At 44.4% G+C, this 23,005-nt stretch overlaps 1 protein-coding gene across 4 annotated transcripts in view; it reads right to left on the reverse strand.

The window, feature by feature from the left end:
* The window catches only part of DOCK8 (dedicator of cytokinesis 8), a 226,988-nt gene that overhangs the window by 97,139 nt on the left and 106,844 nt on the right, over positions 1–23,005 (reverse strand). For all 4 annotated transcript variants that reach the window (XM_042913298.1, XM_042913297.1, XM_042913301.1 and 1 more), the window contains 2 exons: positions 20,896–20,989; positions 19,987–20,149 (listed from right to left, as the gene is read on the reverse strand). In XM_042913298.1, coding sequence (XP_042769232.1) covers positions 19,987–20,149; positions 20,896–20,989 — 257 coding nt within the window. The remainder of the gene's footprint in view (positions 1–19,986; positions 20,150–20,895; positions 20,990–23,005) is intronic.

Below are 23,005 nucleotides of genomic sequence, written 5' to 3' on the forward strand. Positions count from 1 at the left end.
TGAAAAGTAAAATCTCAAAATCACAATTAATGATTTTATTCATTTTACTATTTTTTAAATGTATTTAAGTAATCTCTACTCCAGCATGGGGCTCAAACTCACGACCCAGAGATCAAGAGTTGCACACTCTTCTGACTAAGCCAGCCAGGTGCTGCATGATTTTAAAACTAAATGCTTACTTGGGGGCGCCTGGGTGGCTCAGTTGCTTAAGCGACTTCAATTCAGGTCATGATCTCATGGTTTGTGGGTTCAAGTCCCGCACTGGGCTCTGTGCTGACAGCTCAGAGCCTGGAGCCTGCTCCGGATTCTGTGTCTCCCTCTCTCTCTGCCCCTCCCCTGCTCACACTCTGTGTCTCTCTCAAAAATAAATAAACATTAAAAAAAATTGCAAAGAAAAGCTGAGTGGAGGCATTATAGTGAGATCAGCTTTGTTAAAATAAATAAAATCAACTGCTTACTACGTATAACATTTTGTCAGTTCATCAATGGCAACTCTACTGAGTTTAACCTAGAGGTGAAAAAATTTTCCCATACTTTGCAGACTGTTTATATATATATATATATAAAATAGTAAAATAATAATAACATATATGTTAATAATATAATAAAATAAATAATAATATAATATAATATATTATAATATATATTATATAATATATATTATAATATATTATATAATATATATAATTTAATTTATATAATTTATATATAATTATATAATTTGTATATAATATATATTATAATATATAATATAATAATATAATATATTAAAATAATAATAATAAAATAATAATATATACATATATATATATAACAAATGGGGAAGTACATGCATCTCAATATATTCTTTTTAATTTTTTAACGTTTATTTATTTTTGAGAGGGGGAATGGGCAGGGAGAGGGAGACAGAGGATCCCAAGCAGGCTCCACACTGACAGCAGAGAGCCCGATGTGGGGCTCAGGCTCATGAACCGCAAGATCACGACCTGAGCTAAAGCTGGACCCTTAACTGACTGAGCCACCCAGGCACTCCGATCTCAGTATGTTTTAAATAACACGTGGTCAGGTGCTTCAGGTTTAGGGAGACCTTAAAAGGATCTTGGCTACGGATATGCAGTAGAGGGAGAATAAAATGCCAGCAAAATCAGCTTTGCTATTTCATTAACGCTCCTAAAGCTTGAGACCCATGTGTTGGTTTCCCAGAGGACCACCAGCAATACAGGCTGAAGTAGATGGGGTGGGAAATTAATACCCGGCTCTCCTGATACAACACACTGAAACATACTGCATAAAAAGCTCTCCGGTTTCCTCCATAAACATGCTCACCCTACTTTGGTAATTTCAAAGTATTTTTCTTTTCTTGTGTTTAAAAACTCTTCCTTTCTGAGGTGCCTGGGTGGCTCAGTCGGTTAAGCGTCTGACTTCAGCTCAGGTCACCATCTCACAGTTTGTGAGTTTGAGCTCCTGCATTGGGCTTTGCGCTGGTGGTGTGGAGCCTGCTCGGGAGCCTGACTCACTCACTTACTCTCTCTCTCTCTCTCTCTCTCTCTCTCTGCCCCTTCCCTAGTTGTGCACTTTCTCTCTTTCAAAATAAATAAATAAACTTAAAAAATAACTCTAGCCCTTTTTGCAAAGACAGAGCCAAAGAATCGATGAACTATTTGCTGACGTGGAAATACAGCAAAACCGCCTGCATAAACGAGATGCCCTCATTTGAAAACTACGGGGAAAGGTTGGTGGCTCTCACTCCTTTTAGTAATGTGTTAGCAACTGACTTTGATTCTAACAGGACGAAATTCAAGCGCCTGTTAACATCGGTGATCTTAAAGTTGTCTGCGACTTACTCAAACCTTCCAAAGGAAATTGCAAATCTAGATACATTCTTTTAAGGTGGTCGTGCCAGATGAGCAGCTGTGGTTTTATTTATCATCCACATTTCACTGCCAGGAAAATATGTCTTAAATGTAATAATAAAAACAGCTAATAGTATTTGACCCAACTTCACTTAGCAGATGATAAAACAGAGGCACAGGAAGGATGTGTAATTTGCCCGAGGTAACAGTTAGCAAAAGGCACAGTGGGATTCAGATCCAGTGCCCTGAGGCCAGACCCAGTGCACATAACCATCACTACTTCTAAGAACAACAGCAAATGTCTCTTCGGTCCACAGACTGACCAGAACTTTATTATAACATAGTCTTCTAATTTATTATTTACAAGGGCAGAAGGATGTTCACCCGAACGGTAAGTTTTTTGTTTTTTTTTTTTTAAGGCATGAAATAATACAGTTAGCTTTGGAGGGTGGGTCCTGTCCCTCGCTATTGGAGGTTTTGATGTTTGAAATACATCAAGAGCAAATTGGAGTCAGAAATCTGAGAGCTCAATATTTGCTATAGCCCAGAATTACCTAGGAAACCTGCAAACCTAACATTTTAAGCGGCGGCATGCTTTGTAAATACGTGCTTATGAGGGAGCTAAGGCTCTGCGACTCAAAGGATGTCCTGGGAGGAGCAAAGCGCCCGCATCAGCACCACCCGGGAGCCAGTTAGGACGTCACAGACCTGCTGAATCAGAACCTGCATTTTAACAACACCCCAGATGATTCAAACGCACATTCAAGTTCGAGCAGCACGGATCCAAGAGAACTGGTGTGTTTTTCATTTGTCAGAAATAGGAATCCTGTAGTTCATCATGTTTCCCTTTGTTATTGTTGTGTTTTTGCTTGGCTGCCAGGAAGCAAGAGGTCAAATGTGCAGCTAACTTTTTAAGGGACTGCCAAAGACGTTAAGATATGTCCTGGTATTAACCTTACCCAGATTTACATTGATTGCCCTCTCCTTATTTTCCTTCTACTCAGAAATTTTATCCTTGTTATACAGCCCCCTTAAACTGCCCCAAATTATTTTTACAATGAGGTTTATAAATAAATGCATAAAAATGAGGCATTTTCCATGTCCTGTCTTGACATTCTACAGTCTCACACCATGACCTGCGTTTGTTTCTGTGTCTAATACTTAAGGTTAGATTGAAGCACAAATTTACAAAGGGATCCATGGAAGGTGGAAAGGAAAACCCTCACGTGTAGGATGTAGGGCACGCTCCAGCTTCAGAAATCAGAGAGAGAAAAAGGGACTGTCAAAGGCTCTGTCCCGGGGCCCCAGTCAGAGCCCACACGAGGCCGCCTGCCCTGGGAAACCGCACAAGGTTCGAAGGAGGCACTGGGGATGGAATCACAAGCTCATCCCTCCGTAACCGCCATGCTCAGGAGGCCAGGCTGCAATGTTTTGTATACGCGCTGGGACCGCATTCTGAGCTTTGGGGACCCCTACCCCCCAGCCCTACAAAAAGCAAATGCAGTTAAGAGGCCAGAGACACAATGTTACCCAATTATTTAGAAACACTGCAATAAATGACCCAGCATTCTCTCTCTATGGTCCTGTTATGCTTTAAAAAAAAAAAAAAAAGTGCTCAAAAACAGAAAACAAGAGGGAAAAAACAAAGCAAAACAACAGTAAACTCCAATAACTCTTATCATAGCACTTTTCAAGATGGGGGTAGGGGTAAGGAATGTCCATATTTTCTCAACTGATGAACTACACTTTGAGCACCACATATGGTGTCTTTATACAGAACTATTATTACATTGTCTTTGAACATGAACTAGACACAGCTCCTATGACATTTGTAGAGCACCTTTCCTATTACATCAATCCTATTCCTTATTTTTATGATTCATAAAGTTCCTCTTAAGTGAGAGTTTGGAAAACCAGCACTCTTAATAAATAAAGCAGGACTTCAAGCTGGGGCCAAGAGAACGCCACCTTTTAGACACATGTGAATGCACGTGAGCTCTTCTTAAAACCCAGTTACTTGTTTAAGAAAAGTCAACTAGGGGCGCCTGGGTGGCTCAGTCGGTTGAGCATCTGACTTCGGCTCAGATCATGATCTCGCGGTCCGTGAGTTCGAGCCCCGCGTCGGGCTCTGTGCTGACAGCTCAGAGCCTGGAGCCTGCTTCTGTGTCTCCCTCTCTCTCTGCCCCTCCCCCACTCATGCTCTGTCTCTCTCTCTCTCCCTCTGTCAAAAATAAACACACTTAAAAAAAAAAAAGAAAAAAGTCAACTAGAGGGGCACCTGGGTGGCTCAGTCAGTTAAGTGTCCAACTTCGGCTCAGCTCATGACCTCCCAGTTCATGGGTTCTGGCAGTGTGTTGGGCTCTGTGCTGACAGCTTGGAGCCTGGAGCCTGCTTCAGATTCTGTGTGTGTCTCTTTCTCTGCCCCTCCCCTGCTCATGCTCTCTCTCTCTCTCTCAAAAATAAACACTTAGAAAAAAAAAAAAAAAGAAAAGTCAATTAGATTTCTGGGGCACCCGGTGGCTCAGTCAGTTGAGCATCTGACTCTTGGATTCCGGCTCAGGTCACGTTCTCACTATTTGTAGGTTCGAGACCCATGCCAGGCTGTGCACTGACAGCATGGGGCCTGCTTGGGAGTCTCTCTCTCCCTCTCTCTCTCTCTCTCTCAAAATAAATAAACTTTAAAAAAAAGTCAACTAGTTTTCAACAGTACAAGACCCAAGGGAAAGTTGGGACATTTACAATCTCAAGTCTTATCTGGACCAGATTCCCTTTGAAAACAATCATAAATACACATAAAAATTTGAAACCTACTTGGGAAAACTGACTGCTTTAGGAAAACAGTAAATCTCTCTCCAAGCTTGCTTGAAATATTTTTTTAAGCCATACTTTGTTGAGCTAAATGAAATTTTACCAATTAAGATATCCATGTTACCAAATATTTTTTTTTTGAAACACTGCTTAGATTTCAAATATTAAGAGGTTTAAACATCATCCACTCCCACCTTAGTATGAATTCATTTTCTTGATTCCTTTCCTCCTTACAAAGAGGCTGGATTTATGGACTGTCGGTGTGAGTGGAGACAGGGGATGGAAAGGAACAGGGGGTCATTATTAATCATGAAGCTGGATCCGGATCTGGATCCTTCACATGACAAGGAGTGACAAAACACAGAAAGGTCCCAAATCCAACTTTTTTTATTCCACATATTTTTTTAATCCTAAAACCTTCTTAACTTGACCCTGACAAAATAGTCAAAACCTTCACTGGATAACCGCATCTCTCCCAACTCCCAGCTCCCCCCACGGGACCCGTGATGTGGTTTTCAGGTCTGTTGTTTGGATATTCAAACATGACTCCCCCGTGGGGGGTGGGGCTCAGAAATGTGTTGAATAGATCAAGCCCCCAGTTGGTTTATTAGACCCCTATTTTCAATGATTTCTTTTCTTCTTCTTCTTTTTTTTTTTTTTTTTTGGATGACTAGAAAATGTTTAATGAGAATGTATGTTATCTACATGGGAGGGATTGGATCTGAACTACTTTGGCAGGATACATTTCAGACATCCTGCACAGCTCACCCTTCCACGGCTACATTTACCACTTCACCCAGAGGACTTGATATAGATTTTAGAAGTACACAGATTCACAGATGCTTGGGAGGTGAGAGCATGGTGGGGTGTGAGGGAGGGTGGGGGTGAGGTGCTGGCATACTGGGCAAGCAGACAAGTGAACACACTCCCTCATATGTATAGCTTCAGGGTATTCCTCACTACCGATTCTAAGAAAACTTGGGATTATTGGTTTTAAACCCCGTAACAAAATTTTTTTTTCTTCCTATATTGCAGACTTGTTTTTTGGAGTGTGGGTTACTGAGGGGCAGGCATGGAGACTCTTCTCACCTTTGAGGATCTGTCAAGAAGTGGTTGTTTTTTCTACTAGGGAGCGACGTATTGCAGACGTCCTGGAAACATACCAGGCTGACCGGAAGATTCTCCACGGCAAGTGGTGTCCTCAGCATCCACAGGGGTACTCCGCCCTCTGTCACTCCTCTTTCTACCTCTTTAGACTCCTTCAAATTCACACAACTGGAGCACCCCAGCTTTTGTAGTTGGTTCCAAACTGGGGTAGTAGCTTCCAAGATGGCTCCCAGGAACCCCTGCCTCCTGGTATTCTTGCCCTGCGTAATACCCTCCCCTTGAGTGTGGGCTGGACCCAGTGACTTGTTTCTAACCAAGAGAACACAGCAGAAGTCACAGGATGTCACTTTGGAGGTCAGTTTTATATAAAGACTCTGGCTTCTGTCTTGCTTACACACAGAGCCTCTCTCCTGCTTATTATGAGGAAGCCAACTGCCATGTTGTTAAGCTGCCCAATGGAAAGACCAACACAGTAAAATATTCAAGGAGGCCGCTTGCCAATAGCTAGCGAGGAACTAAAGCCTTTACAATCCAAGAGGAACTGAATCCTGTCAACAGCCACACGAGTGAGTGTGGAAGCGAATCCTTCCCTAGTTGACTCATGGAGTGACCGCAGCCTTGGCTGCCATCTTGACTGTGGCCTTTGAGAGCCCAGAGTCAGCGGCACCCAGCTAAGCCACACCTGGACAAACCACATGGACTGTGAGATCAGGAGTGCCTGTTGATTTCTTAAAAAAATGTTTTTTATTTATTTTGAGAGGGAGAGGTGGTGGGGGGATGCAGAGGCATCGAGAGGGAGAAAGAGAATCCCAAGCAGGCTCCTCACTGTCAATGCAGAGCCCGAAGTGGGGCTCGATCTCACAAACCGGGAGACATGACCTGAGCTGAAATCAGGAGTCATATGCTTAACCGACTGAGCCACCCGTGAGCCCCTGTTTGTTGCATGTGGTTTTAAAAAGCATAGGTCAGGTATTTGCTGACATTTAAACACGTAATTCCTTTATTTATTTTTTAAATTTTTTCTTAATGTTTATTTATTTTTGAGAGAGACAGAGACAGAATGCGAGTGGGTTAGGGACAGAGAGAGAGACACACACACAGAATCCAAAGCAGGCTCCAGGCTCTGAGCTGTCAGCACAGAGCCCGACGCGGGGCTCGAACCCACGAGCTGTGAGATCGTGACAAGAGCCAAAGTCAGATGCTCAACCGACTGAGCCACCCAGGTGCCCCAAACATGTGATTCCTTTAAACATTGCTTTACACCTTATAAAATTTATGCCTCTTGACTGGATCTCAGAGTTATCCTCCTGGCCTAAAGAATATAATATAATGACGACCTATCAGATAAGGTTCTTAATATTGAAAGAGCCTTTTTGGCATCAATCTAATCTCCAACTAAGGATAAAAATTAGAGAATTACTAACATCATAAATCAGGGATGCCTGGGTGGCCCAGTTGGTTGAGCATCTGATTTCGGCTCAGGTCATGATCTCACGGTTCATGGGTTCGAGCCCCGTGTCGGGCTCTGTGCTGACAGCTCGGAGCCTGGAGTCTGCTTCACATTCTGTGTCTCCCTCTCTCTCTGCCCCTCCCCAACTCATGCTGTCTCTGTCTCTCTCTCTCTCTCAAAAATAAATATTTTAAAAAAATTAAAAATAAATAAACATAAATCAATAATTTTTGTTTGGGTCTACTTCTGATTCCATTACCTGAATTAATTAATGTCTCTTCAGCAGGCTGTGACAGGTCGGGTAAAAGGTAAGAAGAGTGCCCAGAAGTACTGACCACAAACATCCTTCCTTCTTCCCTAACACAGCAAATTTTTAATGAAAGCTTCCCCAACTAAAAACAGAACAAGCATTTCAATAATCTTTGGCTTTGTAAAAGCCTTAAAATTCAGGCTTTAAAGACTGTTTTGAGGCAAAATCTGGACCGGGCTGCATTTTTTAGGAGACCACCAGACAGGACTGTCACATGGCTGATGAACATGAACCAACTTGTATGTTCTTTTAAAGCACAGAAGGAGCACATTTTTTCCAGGCTTTGCACATACTTTCCTAGAACAAATCTGCCCAGCTGACAAAAATACCTACACATACCAGAAAATTTCCAATCTCTGCTGTGGCTACAACTGACTTTTTTATTTTTTCCTTTGGTTTGGGGCAGAGACTTTATTTAGTCCCCCACCCATTCAAAAAGAAAACAAAAAATCCCAGCCAGTGAGTAAGTCAATACTATTCATTAAAACGCTTGCTGCATCGTTCCTGATGTTTTTTTTTTAATGTTTATTTATTTTTGAGACACACAGAGAGAGAGAGAGAGCTTGAGTGGGGGATGGACAGAGAGAGAGGGAGAATCTGAAGCAGGCTCCAGGCTCTGAGCTGTCAGCACAGAGCCCAACGCGGGGCTCAAACTCACGGACCGTGAGATCATGACCTGAGTCGAAGTTGGACACCCAATGGACTGAGCCTCTCAGGCACCCTCTGATGGGTTTTAATATTGTCAGATCCCTTGGTTTGGGTGGGGGAAGAAAGTAATGCAGTTGGGGGTCTATGAAGACATAAATCGTCCCGACGCCCCGCCCCCCCCAGCTCCCTCTATGAACACACACCTGCTTTGGGTGCTTGGGAGAGAGGAGGCTTGTCTGGGTTTTGGACGTGGGGGAACTTGCAAATATCTCAAGGTGGCTATAGGACAAAGTTGCATGCATGGGTGTCAGCGGGTTGGCATTTTTGTAAGTGGTTCCGGTGTCTCTTAGGAGACCGGGGCTATGCCTCCAAAGAGAGGCGTCACTCCTGGTCTCTTTCAGCACCAAGCACCGTGCCTGGCATGTGGCAGGTGGCCCCAGCATAGTGGCCAGATGAACGTGTCAACATCATTCAAAGGAGACCAGTTCTGCTAGGTGTGCAAGCTTTTCAAAGGACAGGAATGGTGCTCCGAGGCAGGGGTGAGGAGGGAGGGTAGGGAGGAGTTCTCAATCCCCAGGCTCATCACCAGTGTGATGGTCTGTGCCCATCCCCAGACCACTAGGAGGGCTGGGGCAACTGTCATTGTCATGGGCTGCACCTCTCCTTGCCCTGGAGACACAGAGTCAGCACCCTGGCTGCTGGCCAGAGACACGGATTCTCAGGCCAGAGTATGGGTTCCTTTCAACGTGACTCTGGGAGAAGACACTTGAGACTTCATGAAATCAGCAGGTGGCCCGCTCCCGTTTATCTGTCGTGGTGGCGTTGTGCTCAGTACTACAGCGATTCTGTGACAACACCAGCTACTGCAGTCCCTGGAAAAATCAGCGACCTCAGAGGGACACGTAGGGGTCTCAACGACTTTGGAGGCACCACCTCCAGAGCTGTGCGTCTGGCCTCCCCCACCCACCTCTGCCCCGGACCCGCCTTGGGGTTCATACTTAGCAACATCAAACATCACTCCCGCTGCAGGTGTCTTCCTCCACGACTTTCTACAAATGGCCACACACACCCAATATCCACGAATCAAGCAGGGAAACTGCTGGGAGGTGCTGACATGTCTACAGAATCACGTATTAGGTAACTGCTAAATTTCTGGCAAGTTCCTGATCCTCACAGGGAAAGCTCTACATGGGTACCGTGCAAAAAGAAAGGGTTCGCCTGACACTCACTATCGCTAGCGAACTGGCCGGGAACTTTGGTTGGAATATCTTTACCAGACAGCGTGCCCACCATCCCGTCCTGATGCGTCAACAGACCCTGGACATCACGAGGGAAACTTTCCACTCTTCACAAGCCCCCCCCTCTATTCCACTCTGTCAATGCCATTCGCTGAACGTGGCCCTGCCTGCTGAGTAAATCCTAAAAACTCAGAGTCTGCTACGTCATCCACACAGAATCTAACTCGTCAAATACGGCCTGGCCTGAATTCCAGGACCAGGGAAGAAAAACCATGAAGAAAACAATGGGAATATAAAAAAATTTTACGTGAGTTACCAATGGGCGGTTTCAATGCCAGCTTCACGGCATTTAAAAGAATTGCAGACGATCTTTCATTTTCGATGATTGGTGAGAAAGGAGCCCCTCCAGGGGTACAAAAGAAATAGGGCCTCTTTTCCAGCCGTAATAGTATCAAAGTTAGTCATCAACTGTCTGCTCTCCTGACCTTCACAAGACCAGGGCTAACCTTCTGAAACAAGACAATGGGAAGACTGATGTCTTCCAATCCAAGTGGTAGGTCCAACCCAATCCCCAATGAGGAGATCACATCAAAACCTTCCCACGAGAGTCACGCCTTCCCCGGGCACCTGCTTGGAGTTGAATCTCAGAGACAGACCCCACAAGGCAAGCTGGGGAAGTCACCCTGGCTGTACCAGTACCTTGCAGAGGAGATAATCGGGGCGCTAGAGACATGAGGGACGCAGCTGGCTCCCAGATGCCACCAACCTGCCACCAGAGCAAAATACCGGCGAATCAGCTAAAAACCAGTCTGCCTCTACCCCTCCTACATGCCAGTACCAAGAGCATTTAGGGAGCGAGCGGGTTCCACCACTTGCATAAACAGCATTAGGTCCTGAATCAGGGAGCAACGTACTACCCTCAAGGAGTTAACGATCAGGTTAAACGCAAACACTTAACACAAGTAAAACAATTAAGAGGGGTATTGTAGAGCGGTTTACATTTCACAAAGCACGTTCATGCGTAAAGTCTCTATTCATCTCCCCAAGTATCCCAGAGGTATCCCATTTTACAGATGAGAAAACCGAGAGTCTCTTGACTGTGATCATGGGTACTTTTCCTTGGCACCACAGAAGCCTCCCTTCAGGCTGAATGGTCCTGTTTGGTAAAGACACTTCCTCCCATTTGTCCCCATGAAAGTTGCTCCTCAGGTTTGGTCTCAACGAAGTTTTACCGGTGTCAAAATATTGGCTGGAAGGGGGCCTGGGGAGCCTAAGTGTTCTCGGTTTGCTTTTTCACAAAGCCAGGACAGACCACTAATTTGATGTTTGTTCTTTACAAAAGCAAAAGGAGCCATCGGTCAGTCCACTCCGCCACGCGTGGGTTGGCTGGTGAGGACAGCGGGAGAAAGTCCATCCCAGGAGAACGGATCACCTCCCTTCCCTCTTCCTCTCCTCACTAGGCACATCTCACTGATGTTACGGGAGAATTACAGCAGCACCCAAGTGTCCTGGGTGATGTGTCCTTTGGCAGCATGCGGCTCAACGATGGTGAAGTAAAAAGTTTTGCAACCGGGATATGTAAAGGCTGGTGATGCATGGGGACAAGAGAGAACAGAACTCCGAGTGTGGGAGGAGCCAAGGTTTCTGGGTTTGTCTCTTTCTCAATTTTCTCAAAGGTGAAATGGAGTATAGAGTGTGTGTGTGTGTGTGTGTGTGACCCTAGGGGGTGTGAACTGGCAGCCCAACATGGCAGCGATGTAAATCTAGCCACAGCTGGTCTGCTTCCTGTCTTTGGACCCAAGAAGGGATCTCAGAAAGGCTGTTGCACTGGTCTTGGGACCCTGATGAGAGAGAAAACACCACCCATGTCACCCTCAAGAAGAAAGTGGCCAGGGCCAAAAGGAAGCACAGGTGTGAAGGTTTTAAAACCTGAAGCTCGGGCACCTGGGTGGCTCAGCAGGTTTAGCCACTGGCTCTTCCTTTCGGCTCAAGTCACGATCTCATGGTTCCTGGGATCTGTCTACGTAGAGCCTTCTTGGGATTACCTGTCCCTATCTCTCTGCCCCTCTCCCCTAAAAATAAATAAGTAATTAAAAAGAAAAACAGAAACTCTAGGAAAAGCTGAGACATGAGCTTTGAGATGTTCTTATCGCTAAATGTCTAATTTTTAGCCTGAGGCCTGGAAATCTCTTTAAAACCATTCAAATGAGCCAGGAAGTGGAATTCCTCGACTGTCATCCTTAGTGAACTATAAGATGGCTATTTCTACACAGCTGCATGGATCCCAGTTTACCTCCTGAAGGTTGTCAAACAAAGAACATAAAACAAATGAGGTGGAACGGGCACATTTTTGGTTTTATCACCTTTTTGGTATTTAGGTTGGTGGGTATGTGAAATTCATTTTTTTAGTGGCAAATATCCAAGAAATCTGACTGTATAATTTTCAAAAATTACATTACACTGGAACACTCAGTCCTTCCCTGCTTACCTATCAGTAAATAGCTGAATCTAAATCAGTAAAATTTGAAATAAAATATATTTCACTTTGTGTTATGGGGCTAGCCAGCCTTGTCCCAACCGGTACCCACGTTGTCCCCTGGGAAGACCCTAACACAGCGTCTAATGTTTGGCCTCAGGGCATTGTGACTTCTGCTGAGAAAGGCCAAGGGTGAGGTCTGAGGCCCAGAAAGCACAGGACGTCCATTATTATGGAGGGTTGTTAAAACACCTCTGCTTTAGGGGTCCCTGGGTGGCTCAATCAGGTTAAGCGGCTGCCTTTGGCTCAGATCATGATTTCACCATTCGTGAGTTCAAGCCCCATGTCAGGCTCTGTGCTGACAGCTCGGAGCCTGGAGCCTGCTTCAGATTCTGGGTCTCCCTCTCTCTCTGCCCCTCCCCCGTTCACACTCTGTCTCTCTCTCTCTCAAAAATAAATAAACATAAGTAATTTTTTTTTTAAATACCTCTGCTTTAGAGATGGCCAAACATGTCTGGCGGAGAGTGGATGAACCTGTACCTTTAGATCATGTATCAAGTACACAACAAAGTCAGAACTGAGGGTGAAAAAGCTACAGAGAAGAGAAGATGTTTCCCCCTGCACGGTCCCCCTGCACGATGCAGGAAGTAAGAGGGAACAATTCTCTGAAGGATATGTCATCAGAGGACAAGCCACTTCAAAGAACGCATGTGAAAATAATAATAAAAGAAATAAGAGTCTAGAAATCAAAGAAACCAGGCTTCTCGAATTTTAGGAGGCTCCTTCTAATCTGGGCCGACTGCTCAACATCACCATCATCATCATCATCATCAAACGTGGGCCCAGATGGGTCTCACTTTCGTTACCATCTCCCTGATGCTTCTGCCCCATCCACCTTACGCTGCCCGTCTGTGTCCAAACAGGACGCTGCGCCAGCCTGTCTGCCGAGCGCTGTGTGAAGGATCCAAAGGAAAAATGACTTTCACCATCGTTCAGTGCACGGAACGGGACCTTTCAGTAGGACGCTCACACTAACACTTAGTGGACACAAAAGGAATGAGTATAAACCAGAGACAAATGTGGGGCTGTGACATGTGGCATCAGTGACATTACCGAACACAGAACCCTCTGTGACACTAGTTCATTACTGTCTCACTCACGTCCTTTCTTGAAAAGAATTTTTTCTGAGTAGAGTGGACACATGACGTTACCTAAGTTTTAGATGCACAACATAGTGATTCGGAACGTGCCAGATTTCTAAGGTCATGACTAAGGAAAGAAGGCAGATGTTGACAGGTTAGAATACTTGTCTCTGCAAAAAATCACAATAGCCATCTTCTGGGACATGGGGATACTTTCCAGTTTTTCTTGGTCCTGTGCTTCAAGAGCCAAAAAAAAAAAAAAAAAAAGCTGTGTTTTCCTTTAATAAATCAAGACTCCATCTGCTTTGAAATGGAAAAAAATAACTAGGTGTGTCTACACCTAGAAAGTGAGCAAATTGTGCCCTCAAGTGGCTGAATGTTGTGGTGGCAGGCTGGCTTTGCAAAACTTGCACTTGGTAAGCCATCTTAGCTAACTGGCTCCCTCCTGATTTTCATTCCAAAAAGAAGGAGGACACCCGAGTTTTGGAGCAAGGCATCGGGAAGGTGAGACTGTGTTCCCAATTTACTCTTCAGACCAACTTGCCACAGCAAAGTCAAGCGCGGGGACTTAAGTATCTGGACAATTCAGGCACCAGGAATTCACTTTGCTTTTTGCCTGTGTGGTACTATTGTTCCAAATGAAATGCTAGTTTATAATAAACCCCATATTCCACAAGCAACTGCTTGCTAAGACTAGTAAAAACCAAGGACTGGGTTTTCAGGCTAAAGAACTCTGCTAGAGTTCTTTAAAGATCCCTTGAAAGGGTGACAAGCAGGAATTTAGCCAATAAACAGGCTTGCACAGGTGTGAAAAGTTATAGAAGTTTGTTTTAAGTAAGAATGGGGAGTTGTCATTTCGACAGTTATTTAAGGAAGGTATTGTTTGATAATGATTTACACCAGGGCCAATCACATCAGAAACCACCAATTATTCATTAGCAGGAATGCTGGAGTGCTGGCAGCATCTGGGCTATGCTGTAAAAATACTGTCCCCGTGTGGAGAGGTTTCCCGCTGTGTTGCAGCGTCTTGATAAACCAGGACTTTCTCTTTGCCAAATTCACCTCACCTGATACCCCAGGGTATGTTGGGATTGCTTCCCAAGTCAGGTGGATGGAGTTGCCTGGTCCTCTCCAGGGGGTCTCCCAGTGGGGGCTGGGCATTTGCACTTGTTTTTTTTTTTTTTTGTTTTAAATTTTTTAAATATTTATTTTTGAAAGAGACAGAGTGTGAGTAAGGTAGGGGCAGAGAGAGAGGGAGACACAGAATCCGAAGCAGGCTCCAGGCTCCGAGCTGTCAGCACAGAGCCCGACGCGGGGCTTGAACTCATGAGTCAAGAGATCATGACCTGAGCTGAAGTCGGATGCTTAACCCACGGAACCACCCAGGCGCCCCCGGTACTGTGTTACTAATTTCCCGCTGTGCTTGCTTTGGTAGCACATAGAATAATTCCCCACAGTGGACCCTGAGACACCCCCAGCCTCAGGACACAGTACTGAAAACGTCCGGTCCGGACGTACGGCCGGCTGAGCTCAGATTGGGAGTCCCCTTCCCTGGACCAAATAAAAGTCTCTCTCAAGGACACCGTCCACTCACCATGGCCCAGCTCCTTCCTGACCATCTCATCCAGAATTACTTCTGGTTCATTCCTTTCCTTATAAATCGTATTCGCTCCATTTTACCTTCCAGACACCCATGCAGGATCCACTCCCACATTTCTGCTACGCCCTTCTTTGTATCTCTGTGCATCACATGTCTGCCAGTCGTTTTCAGACCCCCTCCCTGTGATATGGGAGGCACCTCCCTGTTCAACCAGACATCAGGCGAACCTTGGGAATGCAGACGGCCGGTCTGAGAACATTCAGCTAAATAGGAGGAGGCCTGCAAACAGCTCATTATCCATCAAAGAAATCATGTTCTAACTGATACACTTGTTCTCGGCAAGCACGGTCGTCCGCTGCAAGTCAGCTAATTGGATGAAAAGACCTCAGAGGCTTCTGGGGGCCGGGCTAAGAGATGAAAACGCACTTTATGTGGCTTTCTCTGATATAATCACCAGCTAAAGGGACGGCGAGGAGATTAACAAGCTCATTACAACCTCAGCACCTGTGATCTCCGCACACACCCCCGTGGCGGCTGCAGAAGGAGACGTCCTGAAAGGTCGCGCTGGGCCTTAGCGACAGCCCTGCTCCCCCTCCCCCCGTGCCCCCACCGGAAGGCAGCAGCTGGTGTCCCCGTTACCAGCTGCTGGGCGTCCCTGGGAAATGAGCCAGGAGTGGGCTCAAACATGTTTCTGGCCTAACAACTGGTGCTCTCTTCATCTGGCCGTGGAGAAAGGGGTGCCAAACTCAGATTTGGATAATCCTGTTTACCAACCTCATTTTCCCCGATGTTCTTCACAATCATCACTGTCCTGCTGGTGACTCTGCAAAGGGCCCGGCCTGGGTCTGTGGCAGGGAACGAGGTTTGCGGGACAAGCCTCCACGCCTGTACCTGAGCACGGGGCCCGCAGGGGGCCAAGGCCCCTGGTCTGGAAGACACCGGCCGCTCCTGGCAATAGCACTTCTGGCTCCAAGTTCACCTCCTCCCTTAGAATGTTTATTTTACACGTGACCGACCCGCTTTGGCTCAGGGGGATATTGCTGGAGCCCAGGGTAGTGATCCTACAGTTCATGCAGATTCCTCCTTAAAACAATCTGAATAGGGGCGCCTGGGTGGCGCAGTCGGTTAAGCGTCCGACTTCAGCCAGGTCACGATCTCGCGGTCCATGAGTTCGAGCCCCGCGTCAGGCTCTGGGCTGATGGCTCGGAGCCTGGAGCCTGTTTCCGATTCTGTGTCTCCCTCTCTCTCTGCCCCTCCCCCGTTCATGCTCTGTCTCTCTCTGTCCCAAAAAAAAAAAAAAAAAAAAAAAAAAAAAACACGTTGAAAAAAAAAAAAACAATCTGAATAAGGCAGAGGCACCACGGTGGCATTCACAGAGAACAGACTGTGGCACGAAGTGGTGACCCTGAACGAGGGGGTAGGAAGGATGGGGGCGGGGACTGAGGACAGGAAGTCAGTTTCAGCCTATCCTAAACCGATTCTGTTTGAGGCTCCATGGCAGATGCTCCTTTAAGACAGGTAAAAAAATAAGTTCTACTGAGTTCTACTCACACGGTGTTCACTAGAAGCCTCACCCATATTACAGTCCTGTAATATGTATGACTCTGGCCACCACTCGCATTCAAGGCCAGGAAATTTCCATCTGTCATTAGATCCACGTAATAGTTCCCTCCGCCACGGGAGCTCTGCAGTTTAGGTGAAAATTACACAAATTTGAAATTCAAATGCTGGATGTGATACCTTCGGGCATTCCCTGCCTGACCCACAAGACACACTCTCCCCAAGTTCCAGGTAGATCGAACTTTGACAAGCGAAGCCATCATTTCAAATTCATGAGGTCAACCCTCCGTAAAACAAAGCATTATGCCTGAATTTACCGGCCCTAGACATTTTAATCTTCATTTGTTTGATTTTGGTAGATGGATGCAGCCGTGACCAGGATCAGAGACCTGGAAACAGCAGTGTCAACAGGGCGAGTTCCCCAATGCCAAACCCTTAGGATGGTATCCAGAATCCCACTAAATCAAAGGAAAACTTTTCGAAAAGAAAGACAAACTGCTGTCCCTGTTACATGATAAGACTCTCAGGAGAGATAAGGCTTTAGGACAAACCCACTGTTGATCCCGTACTGTAAATAGGTTTAGAGATCCTTGCTTAGGGACACTTTGACCAGAGGGGAAGGGGATAGAAAAGCCACAAGGTTGTGAGTTTCCTGAGGTATAAGGAGATGAGAAGCAACAAAAGGCGGGGGTGGGGTGGGGGGGTGCGGATTTTGACAGAAATGAGAAGAGTGGGTCAGCCAAGGCCAACAGTCCGCTCACTGATCTGACCCGCAGTTGAGACCTAACGCGAGGCTTCCATTTCTATTTTGTGAAATGGGAGGGAGATACAGGAAGGGAGAAGATTCGTCCAGGGCTGGGTTGCTGCTAAGACCAACCTAACTGAAACCACTCTAAAGATTTGGACAAGAAGCTCTCCAAATTCCTTGATGTTTCCCCACTAAGAGGTTCTGAGCCAAGTTCACTGTAACGCTCCTTCCTCAGACAAGCTAGAAAGTATGGTGGCCTAGGAGCCAAGAGAAGGCGTTGAAGGAAAACGAGAGACCTGGTTTCTAATGGGCTGGCCTTGGCGAGCCTTCACTGGGCACCTGCGGGTCTGTTTCTCCTGATGCCAAGTCGGGTTCAGAGAAATCTGTCCGGACTTGTCCTGGTTAGTACCCCTCCATCCCTTGAATCATCAGGTGCACTAATGCATTCTGAGTCCTGCTGTGATGTCATTAAGGCAGCATGTTTGCAGCAAGGAGTAGAAAGAGTTGTAAATGCCTCCATGGGTGATTAAGTGCTGAGGACAAGCTGACTAACTAAGAATTCATTTGATGCAAGTTTATTCCGCCACAAGCGCTTCCTTTTCCAAAGGTAGGATAAAGTTTCTAAAAAGATACAAACACAGTCTCCACAAGCAAACATTTTCATGCCTTCATCTCCCCCTAGGGAGTGGGGAGCTGAAACCACCATCCCAGAAATACTTATCTAAGGAGAGGGACTGGGGCTGGGTTTGTATTTAGGGAATGAGAAAAGACCACGGAGAGCTGCTTTAGAAAGGATGAAGTAGGGAAATGACCACGTGGACCTCACTGGTACTGAAAGGAAGAGGCTCATTTTTTTTTTCATGTTTATTCATTTTTGAGAGACAGAGAGTGAGCAGGGGAGGGGCAGAGAGAGGGGGAGACACAGAATTGGAGGCAGGCTCCAGGCTCTGAGCTGTCAGCACAGAGCCTGATGCGGGGCTCGAACTCACGAACCGTGAGATCATGACCTGAGCTGAAGTCGGATGCTTAACCGACTAAGCCACTAGGCACCCCATGAAGAGACTCATTTCAAACTGAGCGGATGCTTGTTTATATTTCTTTCTGTGATTTTCGGCCTCAATGAATCACTCACCTTCTCTGGGTCTCAATTTTGCACATCGAGAAATGTGAGGGTGGGGGTGGGAATTGGGTGAGTTTTGAAATTCTTTGCATTTCAGTCCCACATACATACACGTCACACTGGCAAATATGCATGAGGGTCTGGGGAATCAGCTCACTTGTCCTGCTGGAAGGATTGCGTGCTGGTACAGTTTTGGAAACAAGGGGCAGTATGAAAAAAGCTGAAAATGTGTATCACTGGCGACCCAGTAATTTCACTTTAAGGGATGTTGCTTAGGGACACTTTCACACATGTGCACAGAGAGACAAACGCAAAAATTTTCACCTTGCATAGGGTTTGTAAGAGCCCCAAATTGGAAAATAAAACCCCAGAAATATCTATTAATAGAAAAACAGGAAATGGATAAGTAAAATATGGCATCTTCACACAAAGGAATACTATACGGCAGTTAAAAAGAATGACTAAATGCTACATAGGGGCACCTGGGTGGCTCAGTCGGTTAAGCTTCTGATTCCTGATTTCAGCTCAGGTCATGATCTCGCAGTTCATGGGATCGAGCCCCACATGGGGCTCTGCACTGACAATATAAAACCTGCTTGGGATTCTGTCTCTAATTCTCTCTCTGCCCCTTCCCCACTCATGCAGGTGCATGCACACTCTCTCAAAATCAATAGACGTTAAAAAATAAATGCTATATGAATCTATATTAATATTTCTAAAACACAAGCTGTTAAGGACTTCCCCTTGGTGATATGTGTGACAAACTGAGTAACTATACAGGATAATGACTGTAATGGAGTGCAAGGCACCACATCAATAAAATTCATGAATTCACAATAAGAGAGAAGAAAACTCATACTGCTGTATGAAAGTACAGCGTAACGTAGAGTATAAAGCTATTTAGGTACATTTAAAATGAATATAAGAATAATATCATTCGGTGTTCACAGATACATGTATGTATATGGGTGTGTGTCTCAAACCAGAGAAAATAGAGGAAAGAACCCACCCAAGTTCATGGTTAACAATGGCATTTGGGAGGCAAGGTAGAAGTCTGGGACTTGAGGCTGGGGATAAAGGAGGCTTCAATATAACCAGTAAGAATGTACATGTGTATGTGTATAAGATACAAGAAACAACAAATGTCATTTCTAGATGGTAGAGGAAAGGCACCTGTTACAACATTTTTCCCTGCATTTAAGTTTTTTTCTCAAGATAAAAACTAATAGATATGAGCAGCAATGGCTTTGGAAGACGTGTGTTGACAAGCTTCCCCGCCCCAGCCCCCTGAGAAGGCACTCTAAGAAACTGAGGCAGCCTAACTTGTTAGGTTTTTACCGTCTAGTTCCGTGACGTCCAATATGGTAGCCATAAGCCACGTGCAACCATTTGAACTTAAAGTGAAATTAATAAAGTTAAATAAAATCAAAATTTCAATTCTTCCATTGCACGCACCCCAATTCAAATGCTGAACAGCCACATGTGGTTAGTGGCTATTGTATTGGGGAGCACACGTAATGAAGATTTCTATCACTGCTATAAATGTTACCGGACAGAGCTGGTCTTGAGCTAAAGAGCTTTCTTTCAGACAATGAGAACATTTTTGGTCACACTGGTCTCCCTAATATGTCCTTCTGTATGTATAAAATACCAAGGTAATGACTAGCAGGATTATTTCCTTTCTGGAAGGAATATGTCCACTATAATCCCAAATTCCAACTATGATGTAACACACTGTTAAATAAAATTAGATAAACCATTTTTAGAAACTGATCTAACAATTATCCATAGTTATGTAAGCATCCTATTTCATTTTCTCCCAAACTTAAGGAAGTTGAGAAGATCAGTTGAAGGATAATGAGAGCATTCTCCAAACAAAACTCTACATGTGGGTTCCAAGGTTTTCCACGAGCCTTAGTTTCTTACCTGTACACAGTATGGGGGACATAGACTTCCCGGATTGGAAATTCCAAAATCTCTTTGTGAGGACGCGTCCGGTTTTCAGGAAAAGGTTTCACTGGCAGCATTTCAGGAGTCAGACAGCAGTTGATGATGTCTGGAGCTGGAGAAATTTCCAGTCTGAGCAAGCCTACAGAGGGAAAACAGAACTGTTTCAGTCAAGACGCTGTCATGTTCCACGGGAGTCAAGAAAGACCGTTATACTATATTTCTTTTATGAAAAAAAAAAAGGGATAAGTTGTGGGAGTATAAGAATTTTGGAATTCTCAGCTAATTTCTGATAGTTGGAGAAAGATCATGCGATGACCACTTTTGAGATTCAGTTTCTAGAAATTAAAAAGCAAGAAATTGTACAAGGAGTAGAAATGGATCTTTAAACTTCCTTTCAAAGCTACCACACTATAATAGCACACACACACGTGACTACTGGTGGTTTTCAAACTGGGTTCCCTGGTACCCGAGGGTGCTGCAGAAGTGCCTCAGGAACTATCAAATTGCTAATAAGGAAGATGCTCTCATCTTCTACCAAGGCAGCTCACTTTCACTTTTCTTTTTAAACTACAAGTTCCGTACAATATTTTATTTGATAAAGAGGCTCCTCTGTTCAATTATCTGATTATCCGAGACACCAGATCTACAGCATGATGTTCCTGAAATAGAAGTAAAAATAGAAATAGAAAGAGAAGTAGAAACAGAAATAGAAATAGAAACAGATTTTCAAAAAAAGTAGACCAAGTCAGACTCTGAACTCCTATGGCTAAATCCCACATCTCATTTAGCAAACATTATTTTATAAACTGTAGCATCAGACAAATAATGTGTCTACTCATAAATGGCTTTGGCAAAGCTAGAGAGGAAAAGACAAGCCATCCATACCTGGAATTGACTTGACTCTTCTCTGTAAGGAGGAAGATCTTTTGTAGTCAGCCAAAAACTTGAATAAGTCTTCATCACTAAGGCGATCCCCCTCCTGCAAAAAGAGAAGTTAGGGTTAGCAAGAATGCACCATGGGCTCCTGGGTAGGGGCCAATGATTTCCAGGAAGATTTTGATCTTTAAGTTTTATTCTAACACACTTTTCATAGAAATTAGGGCTGCAGCCAATGCTGAAATAATTTAGTTCAACCTCTTGTTAAATATTCCTTCTCAGACCCATATAGCAATGGAATAGAATGGAAACCCAGAAAACCCAGAAATAAACCCACAATTCTATGGTCAATACATCTTCAACAAAGGAGGAATGAATATACAATGGGAAAGAGACAGTCCCTTCAACAAATGGTGCTGGGAAAACTGGACAGCTAAATGCGAAAGAATGAAACTGGACCACTTTCTTACACCATACACAAAAGCAAACTAAAATTAAAGACCTAAATGTGAGACTTGAAACCATAAAAATCCCCGAAGAAAGCACAGGTAGTAATTTCACTGACACTGGCCATAGCAACATTTTTCTAGGTAATGTTTCCTGAGGCTATGGAAATAAAAGCAAACCCTTAGGACTATATTAAAATAAAAAGCTTCTGCACAATGAAGGAAACAATCAACAAAACTATAAGGCAAGTTATACTGAATGGGAGAAGATCTTTCCAAATGACATATCTGATAAAGGGTTAGTATCCAAAATATATAAAGAACTGACACAACTCAATACCCAAGAAACAAATAACCCAGTTTAAAAACGGGCAGAAGACATGAACAGACATTTCTTTGAAGAAGATATCCAGATGGCCAACAGACACATGAAAAGATGCTCAACATCACTCATCATCAGGGAAATGCACATCAAAAGATGTGGGTCAAAAGATGAATGGATAAAGAAGATGTGGTATATATATATACAATGGAATATTACTCAGCCATGAAACACAATGAAATCTTGCCATTTGCAACAACATGGATGGGGTCAGAGAGAATAATGCTAAGCAAAGTCAGTCAGAGAAAGAGAAATATCACACAATTTCATTCACATGGAATTTAGGAAATGAAACAAATGAAAACAGGGGGAAAAAAGAGAGAAGAAAACCAAGACATAAACTCTTAACTCTAAAGAACAAACTGATGGTTACCAGAAGGGAGGGGGGTGGGGGGAGGGGTGAAGTAGGTGATGGGGATTAAGGAGTGCACTTACCATGAAAAAAATAAATAAATAATAAAATAAAATAAAATAAAGCTCTGTGCAAAGTTTAAAAGAAGGTGCATTCATTGTTATCAGGGTAGAGATTTAAGCACTTCAATTTGATATGCCTTATCAATTACCTCATTTGGTTCTTTTATACCCTGACTTTGCATTCTCTGGGCTTGTTTCTTTGTTGGTAAAATGGGATAATAATAGATCCTACCTCAAAGGATTACTTGGGAGGAATACAGGACCGTACTTAATATTAACAGGGCTCAGAAGAGTGCTTCTGGGTGTAGTGTTGGATAAATGATGCCATTCTGCAGATTGATTTGTCCATTTGGTCTGTCACAGGCTAAGACAGACAATTAAAAATTTGCTTCTGGGGAGCCTGGATGGCTAGTTCATTCAGCGTCTGACTTCAGCTCAGGTCATGATCTCGTGGTTCGTGAGTTCGAACTCCGCATCAGGCTCTGTGCTGCCAGCTCAGAGCATGGAGACTGCTTCCGATTCTGTGTCTCCCTCTCTCTCTCTCTGCTCCTCCCCGCCCCCTCATCCTCTCTCTCTCTTTCTCTCTCTCTCTCTCTCTCTCAAAAATAAACATTAAAAAAATTCCTTCTAGGGACATTTCATGGACAAGAAACAAAAGACTGATCATAAATCTGCAATTAGATCAGATGACTGAATGAAAGTGGAGTGTAATAAAATAAAGACACCTTTTACAAGGGGGAAAAAAAAATTCCTTCTCTACTACTCCCGACCTATTGTTCCCAGCCTCTCAACAATCCTTCTACTACCTTCTTAGGAAGTCTGTGTGACCATTAGAAATCCAGGCCAAAGGTTTCTCTCCCAGTAACTTAAATCCACT

This window comes from Panthera leo, chromosome D4, assembly GCF_018350215.1.
Source record: "Panthera leo isolate Ple1 chromosome D4, P.leo_Ple1_pat1.1, whole genome shotgun sequence".
Taxonomy (NCBI): domain Eukaryota; kingdom Metazoa; phylum Chordata; class Mammalia; order Carnivora; family Felidae; genus Panthera; species Panthera leo.